At 35.0% G+C, this 9,486-nt stretch overlaps 1 protein-coding gene across 1 annotated transcript; it reads left to right on the top strand.

Annotated features, from left to right (window-relative positions):
- Positions 1–313: 313 nt before the first annotated feature.
- On the top strand, positions 314–8,184 carry LMOD2 (leiomodin 2). The gene is made up of 3 exons (XM_053719767.1): positions 314–713; positions 4,359–5,729; positions 7,949–8,184. Exons 1-3 carry the CDS (start codon positions 441–443, stop codon positions 7,973–7,975), a joined length of 1,671 nt encoding a protein of 556 aa, XP_053575742.1. The 5' UTR covers positions 314–440; the 3' UTR covers positions 7,976–8,184.
- The last annotated feature ends 1,302 nt before the right edge of the window (positions 8,185–9,486 follow it).

Here is a 9,486-nt window from a genome sequence, read left to right as displayed (position 1 = left end):
ATCCAGTAATTGAAAACTATCTGTTACACAGTGGTACATGACTTAACATTTAAAAAAATATATAAACTATTTTTTTACTTTGCGATTGTAGAATTTTCTGCTCAATATTAATTTTTTAGTCTTTTGCAACATGAGTATTCTTTCCTAATCAAGATAAACTTTATATAAAGTGTCAGTAATCCCTCAGTCTGAGAGCCTGGCATTCAGTGTGATGTCACATTGCCTCTGTCCCCTTGTTCAGCTGACGTTTGAGGCTGAAATAGAGTATGCTTTCATCCCTTTTTGTATTATGGGAACACCCATTGAGCTTTTCTTAAAAGGCTTCCTCTTCTCTGCTAGTAAACCAGTTGCTTCATGAAGAATCCACTGAGCATATCTTTCTGTATTGTCATTTGTCAGCTGCTTATATATCAGCCCTGCTGGTTTTAAACAGGGGCAAAATGTCTACTTTCGGATACAGGAGAGAGATTAGTAAATATGAAGATATTGATGAAGATGAGCTACTGGCCTCACTTTCACCAGAGGAGCTCAAGGAACTGGAAAGAGAACTGGATGATATTGAACCTGACCGTAAACTCCCAGTTGGGATGAGACAAAAAAGCCTAACAGAAAAGTCTCCAACTGCAAACTTTAGTAGAGAAGCACTAATGGCCTATTGGGAAAAAGAGACTAAAAAGCTGATGGAAAAGGAAAATTTGGGTGCATGTGATAAGGTATCCCCCTTATTTCCTACATTATGTTAGTTTAGAGTCTATTTTAATAATAAGTAAATGAATGCTATATTTATAACTTATATAATGTAAGTTGGAAGACCCAATAAAATCTTAATGTGTAATTTAACTCCATAATGAAAAGAAAATGACATACGTTTTCATTACACAGAATAATGGTTTGCAAACTATCTTTGCTGCATATTCTAATCTATTATGGAAACATAATCACAATTTTGTTCTCTACAAATCTGCTTGCATAATATGTATTTTTTGTAAATAAAATGTTTGTAAATTATTAGAATATACCTGATATTAACTAAAAAATACCATTCTTGCTTTGTTTATGCAAACTTATTGATGAAGCAATCAGTATCAATGTGTGTTTGCTTATAAAAATCCCATTACATTCTAATTGTGGGGCACTTATAGTAAATCTACAAGATATTTTCAAAGCACTGAAATTCTTTACAGCAAATATTTCCTAATTATAGATAACATAAAATTGGTACAAATGCAGGGAATTGTTAAAATTAAATGAAGCTAAAAAGATTCTCAAGATGCTAATTATTTTTTTTAAAACCATCTATTAGAATTGTCCCAATGATGTGTTATAAATTCCCTGGCTCCTCTAATGCCCCCTGCATTATATTGTTTCCAAAACAAGGCTTTTATCAGCACTTATTGTCCTGCTTCTATATTTACATCTGTAATCATCACACTGCCTGATACCCTCAGATGAATTGCCATGTGTTGTCTGATTGACAGCTGCATTAGTCATAACACCTTGAATGTCCTTGAAAAAATGCTATTGTTAGGATATGACTAAGAAGTTAAAGATAAATACAATATTGTAAAGTAATATATACTTTGATAACAGATAACAGCTAAATTAAAGTTGTATATATTCTAAAGTAGAAAGTATATATGCCACATACATACTAACCTCATTATTAAAGAGACATTACTTTTTTCTTTCATGATTCATATATAGAGGGTACAATTTTAAAAAGTTCTCAACTTATTTATATTGTTAAATTTACTCTGTTCTCTCTGTATCCTTAGTTGAAAAGCAGATAGGCAGTCTCAGGAGTGTGTATTGGTCTAGAGCACTATATGGTAGCAGTTTAGCATGAATGCTTTAAACAATGTTGTACATTGTGGTAACACTGCTTTTATCTAGTACTCAAAAGGATACCTGCAAAACTAATGACAGTTCCTCTACATATATGCATTCTACCTACTAAAGTATTCTCTTCAATAAAAATACTATAGAAATTAAGCAAATTTGATAACATAAGTAAATTGGAGACTTTTATAAACTTGTGTTTTCTATCTGAATCATGAAAGAAAAATTCTGGGCTTCATTTTCCTTTAATCGCTGCTTTAACCATGAATCATCTCCCTATCAACTTTAAATTATTGTATTGTGCATTATAATTCATTTCATGTGTTCCTTATTTTCTGTATTGGCTATTAAAATGTATATCTTACTCTACAGGTCCTATGCCCAGTTTGCTATTACATTCAGTAAAATATAGTTACATCTATACTGTATTAAGATTCCTTGTTAAAGGGACACTGAACCCAATTTTTTTATTTTGTGATTCAGATAGAGCATGACATTTTAAGCAACTTTCTAATTTACTCCTATTATCAAATTTTATTTATTCTCTTGGTATCTTTATTTGAAATGCAAGAATGTAAATTTAGATGCCGGCCCATTTTTGGTGAACAACGTGGGTTGTCCTTGCTGATCGGTGGATAAATTAATCCACCAATAAAAAAGTGATGTCCAGAGGGCTGAACCAAAAGAAAGCTTAGATGCCTTTCTTTTTCAAATAAAGATAGCATGAGAACGAAGAAAAATGTATAATAGGAGTAAATTAGAAAGTTGCTTAAAATTGCATGCTCTGAGGCCCATTTATCAAGCTCCGTATGGAGCTTGAAGGGCCGTCTTCAGACTCGCTAGAAACACCAGTTATGAAGCAGCGGTCTAAAGACCGCTGCTCCATAACCCTGTCCTCCTGCTCTGATGAGGCGGACAGGAATCGCTGGAAATCAACCCGATCGAGTATGATCGGGTTGATTGACACCCCCTGCTGGCGGCCCATTGGCCGCGAGTCAGCAGGGGGTGGCGTTGCACCAGCAGCTCACAAGATTGCTGGTGCAATGCTGAACACGGAGAGCGTATTGCTCTCCGCATTCAGCGAGGTCTTGCGGACCTGATCTGCACTGTCGGATGAGGTCCGCAAGACCTTTCATAAATAGGCCTCTCTATCTGAATCACAAAAGAAAAAATTTGGGTTCAGTGTCCCTTTAAGTCCAACTATTTAAATTTCACTTTATTAAACTTTAGATTTCACAATGTGTCCTATAATATACATAGTTCATGATTGTCATTTACAGGGGTGTTAAATTACAGTCTATGAGGCCTGTAAACAATACGTATCTTTTGCCACTTAATGACCACCAACTTACCCTGTATGTCGGCGGTGTTTCACATAGCCCCAACACATGTGCTGGAAATAGTGCAGGTCTTTCCGATGTCTTCAGGACCGTGCTATATCTGCATACAAATAATCGATGATATGAATAATAATAATGCCTCCGGAAGTGTAGCATGCAGTACTAGCACGGCTTTGCCGCTTTGCGGACATACAGGGTACGTTGTTCATTAAGGGGTTAAGAATATCTCTGCTTAGTAACCAAACAGCAATTGGTTTGACTTCTATGTTCTTAAACATGTAGATTTTAAAAGGGACAGTGTACTGTACATTTTTCTCTGCTTTAATGTGTTTTCACTTATCTGTTTTACATGCTGGATTGTATCAAATTGTTTTTAAATTCTCCTTTACCTGCTGAAAACACCACACATCTTCAAATCCCTGGATACTCTACTTATAACTACGTTGTTTTTCTTAATCCTCTGCTGTTTTGTTCTGTGGTCCCGAAGTCTATCATTTGTATTGCACAAGCAGTAAAAAAAAGAGCTGGGGAGAAAAAGTTCTACAAAGCCATTTATCAAATAAGTTAGAAACTGATAGCAATGATCAGAAATTGATATAGAGGTTAGAGAAAGCCTAGTGGTTAGGATAGAGAATATGAGTAATGGCAATAATGTTAGAATGGCTAGATAACATGTTATTGCATATATCCACATTTAGAATATAAATGCATCAGCTGATTGTTTAAAACAAAATCTTAACCATGGCCGACTGTATAGAGCGGGGGCACTCAACCTTGATGCTCCCATGTCTGAGCATCATGGGAAAGTTCCAAAGCTTCTGGAGCACCAAGGTTGAGCACCCCTGGTATAGTGGAACCTAGTAATATAACCCTCAACACAATTTCATTTTGACATGGTGAATTACATATTAACGTGACAAGTTATCATGACCCTCCACATAGTTTCTTTGACATCTTTGACATTTTTGATATACGTATTAATTTGCACCTCAATGGACCTCGGCATAGGTTCAGTATTGTGTTAAGTCTACATAGCACAACTTCATTTTGGCATGCTTGACCTATAGTCTATTCTATTCCTATATATTAAGGTATTTCAAGAAGAGAATAATTTATGTTATAAAAATTTTATTTCTTTAAATTAAAAAGTGATAATTAACATTTTTCTTTTCTATTCAGAGTTCAAAAGAGGAAGATGAAGACGACGACAAAAGTGAGGAAGAAGACTTTACCGGGACAAACAGTGAGGTTTCAGAAGAGATATACACAGAGGAAGAGGAGGAAGAGGAAGAAGAGGAAGAAGAGGAGGGAGAAGAGGAGGAAGAAGAAAGTGAACAGGAAGAAAGTGACAAAGAAGACAGTGATGATGTTATATCTAGCAGAACTGAACAACCTGAAGTTAAAATATCTTCTATACAAATCCCTTCTATAAAGCTGAATGGTTTGATGGACAATAGTAAAGCATATAATGGTTATAGTGGAAATGCAGTGAAAAATTGCAGACAAACAGAAGAAGCACCAAACAACCGATCAGCTATGTGTATTTCTGGCTCTAACCCAACTGTCATAGATGAAGCACTTGAAAATATTAAAGCCAATGATCCAGACACACATGAGGTCAACCTGAATAACATAGAAAATAGTACGGCAGATACACTGATAGATTTTGCAAATGCATTAAAAGATAATACCAATGTCAAAATATTTAGCTTAGCAAACACACACGCTGATGACAATGTTGCTCTAGCTATTGCTAGTATGTTAAGAGTTAATCAGAGTATCACAAGCCTAAATATAGAATCCAACTACATCACAGGAAAAGGCATATTAGCCATTATGAGAGCTTTGCAGTACAGCAATAATGTGTTAACAGAACTAAGATTCCATAATCAGAGGCATATCATGGGAAGCCAGGTGGAAATGGAAATCGCAAAACTTTTAAAGGACAATACAAGTGTAGTGAAGCTAGGATATCACTTTGAGCTTCCAGGACCACGTATGTCTATGACAAGTATCCTAACCAGAAATATGGATAAACAAAGACAGAAAAGAATGCAAGAGCAAAAGGAATCTGGTTATGATCCAACAAACAATCTAAGACCCAAGGCCTTCCAGAGAGGAACACCCGGATCCTCACCATATTCCTCCCCGAGAGGTTCACCGTGGTCATCCCCAAAACTTACTAGAAAAGTTCAACCGGCAAATAATTTGCCTCCTTCTCCACCACCTCCACCACCTCCACCTCCCCCACCTCCTCCTCCTCCACCAGTACAATCACTAAATGAGAAAAAAGTTCCCTCTCGAAATATAGCAGAAGTTATCAAACAGCATGAGCGCTCAGCCAAGAAAATACAAAATGGACATCACAAGACGAAAGGCAAAAAAAATAAAAAGGAACAAAATAACATATTGAAAGAAATAAAAAATTCATTACGGTCAATATCAGAGAAGAAAGTGGAAGAGTCATCAAGACCATCTACCCCCCAACGGTCTGTACATGATGATCTAATGGAAGCTATCAGAGGAAGCAGCGTAAGGCAGTTGAAAAAGGTAAATTTCAGACTATTGTAGATACAATTTAACTATATAATATTATAGTTCTGTGGATTTATTCATAATAATGAGTAGTTGGAAGAAGGAATAGGGGAACAGAAAAATCCCCTTTGTTTTCTCCAAAATAAGTACATAGTAAGGGGGACTCTAAAGGAAATAGCTCCATTTTATAGCATATTATGAATTTAATTTATTTGCAATACTATAACAAGGTATTATATGTTCAAGTTGAAAAGCTTACCAGAAATTTCCAAATTTTCTATGGATTATTTTTGTTAAATAATTTGATTGGCTTTTCAAATGGAATGGAATCTACACATCTAATGCAAACATGACATTACAGTCATGCAGTTCATGTGCACTTCCTCGGACACTATATTGCGCTTTAGCCTGGGGGGCAGTGAGTACCTGCAGTTGTGTCTTGTAGCACATATTAGCCTATATAAACACACACCATATACACCCCTCAATCATTTTTTTTTTTTTTTTATTTCAGAAAAGACAAGAAACTGTTTTTTTAAGCAAGAATTTATGAGATGGGAACAAAATATACAAACCCAAAGTGAAAGTTAAACATTGTGCCAGAAGATATAGTATTTATGAGAATACCGTTTGTTTACTTAAAGGGACAGTTTACCCAAAAACTTTCTCTCCTTTAATTTGTTCCCCATGATCCATTTTACCTGCTGCAGTGTATTAAATTGTTTACAAATAGCTCCTTAGCATTTATATCAGCATTGATAATAGCGGATTTAGCCTGTAGTATCCCTACCTATACTGAATGTCTCTATACCTAGGTATAGGCTATTAAGTAACTATGTAAACATAGCCAGCAGAAGAAATTACACTCACAGTGGGAGGTGGAAGAGATAAAGCTCTAAAAATGTTCATTTTCAGTTGTTCTTATTTTTATTGCATGTAGCATAAAACCCATCACACTGTATCCAGTAATAAGATCAATCAACAAGTCAGCCTGATTCTGGTTAATTTTAAGTTAGAGATGGTCTAGACTTGTGAATGTGTAAGAATGCTTTGATTTAACATTTAAAGGGACAGGAAACTACAAAAAAAAATGTTATAATTTGGATAGAACATACAATTTCAAGCAACTTTCCAATGTACTTATATTATCAAATCTGCTTCATTATCTTGTTATCCTTTACTGAAGGAACAGCATTGCACTATTGGCAGCTAGCTGAATACATCTAGTTAGCCAATCACAAGAGATAAATGTGTGCAGGAACCAATCAGCAGCTAGCTACCACTAGTGTAGGATATGTGAGTATTCTTTTTTAACAAGGGATACCAAGAGATCGAAGCACATTTGAAAATAAAAGGGAATTTAAGTGTCTTAAAATTACATGCTGTATCTGAATCATGCAAGTTTAATTTCAACTTTCTTATCCCTTATCACTGTCTATAACAACATAGAAAGTGTACTCTAGAAATAGGTTCTCCTTAATGTGTTTCAATGACTTGTTATACCAGCTGCAGTGTATTAAAAGGATGGGTAAGAGGTAAAAAATGGGTTATCACGGCTTCCTCAAAGGATAACGGTTATTGGTACGTTCATGAGTGCTAGTATACTGTCACTTTTGTTTTTGTATTATTCTATATAAAAAGGATGGGACATCACCCCTTTTGGATTATTTTTTGTATATGAAATAACTTTCCCCCATAACTATTTAAATGGGCTTAGTTTTCAGGAAGTGCAGATCTCCTTATCGTATCACTCTATTTACACACAGAGGCTTCTTTATCGTACATCTGCCTGTATACCCAAAGCCCAATACTTAAAGAGAGCAATAGAAAATTAACATCTTTAAAAAAAAAAAAATAACAACATCTTAGAACCTCTCACTCCCACCCCCACTGTGAGTGTGATTTCTTCTCATATCTCGTTACATAGCTTTTCTGTAGCCATTCCTGTATTCCTGAAATGTTCAGTATAAGTGGCACTTTCAAAATGACAAAAGCAGTTATTTCAAATGACAAAATAAAGGTATATTATATATTTGGAACAATTTAATACAACCCAGCAGGTTAAATGGGATAATTGGGAACACATTAAAGACATTTTACAGTGCTCTGTTCTCACCTGATAGGTTATATTACAGTTTTGTGTATCCCTGACAATGACTATAGTGTATTTATACATATGTTATAATTGAATGTGAATTAAAAAAGACTATTTAATAAATACCTTTATTTTGTAGGTGGAAGTACCAGAATACCTTCGATAATATCAAGTGACAACCAAATGAAAAAAAAGAAGCTTTGTTGAGTTATCTGCAGTTCTTTAAACATATTTATGTTATTAGCAAAATACACTCAAGTTTGAAATATATTTTTTTAATGGTAGCCGTTACTGGCAGAAATATGTTAATTGTAACAAGATGATTTGTAAATATGTAAAAAAAATAAAAAAAAATGCATTTCTATTAAATAATAATGTTTAGCTATACTGATCATTTATCAAACGTCTTGTCTTTTGCACTAAATTGTTTTGTTTATGTGGCTTATCATTTTTTTATGAACATGAAATAAATATTAATTTTAATCTTAACAATTTTTTTCCCAGTAGAAAAAGGTCAGAATAAATAAAATGTTTTGCTTATTGGGCTAGATTCATGGATGATTATTAGCCTGTTAAGTTGCCTCTTTGTTAAGGTGAGAGAATACTTCACCTATCTCTTCTAACCAATCTTTAGTGAGCGTTCATGTCATTAACATGTATATAGTTGTGTTAAAGTGACAGTAAAGTCAAAATTAAACTTTCATGATTCAGATAGATCATGGAATTGTAAACAACTTTCCAATTTATTTCTATCATCCTATTAGCTTTGTTCTCTTGGTATCCTTTGTTTAAAGAGAAAATCTAGGTAGGCTCACATTGCCTCAGGAGCGTGCACGTGTCGTTAGTACTCTATAGTAGCTGTGTTTTGCTACCTTGTATGTAGCAGTGTTATAAATTGTTTCAATCACTGCTGCTATTCTAAAGACACATGCACACTCCAAAGCTCCTATGAACCTGAACCTACTTAGACTTACACAAAGGATACCAAGAGAGCAGAGCAAATATAATAATAGACGTAATTTTCAAAGTTATTTAACCCCTTTCTTTGGGACTTGATTTTGTATAGCGCAGTCTTACAGCCAGCGGCGAGACTGTAATATTCCAGGAGGCCTGCTGGAGGGAGATTATAATAGCGTGGTATTGCCACTAGCGAGACCCGTGCTATTATAGCCTGAAAAACCCTTAATGACCAGCAACATACAGAGTAAATTGTGGTCATTAAGGGGTTAAAATTACATATTAAAAAAGTTTAATTTTCACTTTATCTTTGTCTCTATTTAAATATCCCAATACATGATATCTTACATAGCAAAGAAGAACCACTAGCAACACGGACTAAATGGATTCTGTAAATGTGTATATTTGTTATATTAAAGTTATGTCACTGGATAGAATGGAACTTTCCTCTTCAATCTCACAGATATGAACAAGGGGCTGACTCACTGGATGTTCCAGGTTTAACCAGGCATTCTAAAGGCAAAGGGCTCCATTTATCAATTGCCAAGTGGACATAATTTACTTTAGTCATTTAGGTCCGCTGGATATCGCTGCAGGTGCACAGCATACACTGTCCGCAATTAACATTTCACAAGCATTTCAACAGAAAAACTTGTGCAATGCTGCCCCCTGCTCACTCGCAGCCAATCTGCCGCTAGCAGGGGCTCTCGGTCATCCCGA

The sequence above is a fragment of the Bombina bombina genome, chromosome 6 (genome assembly GCF_027579735.1).
Source record: "Bombina bombina isolate aBomBom1 chromosome 6, aBomBom1.pri, whole genome shotgun sequence".
Taxonomy (NCBI): domain Eukaryota; kingdom Metazoa; phylum Chordata; class Amphibia; order Anura; family Bombinatoridae; genus Bombina; species Bombina bombina.
This window is presented reverse-complemented; position numbering and strand designations above follow the sequence as displayed.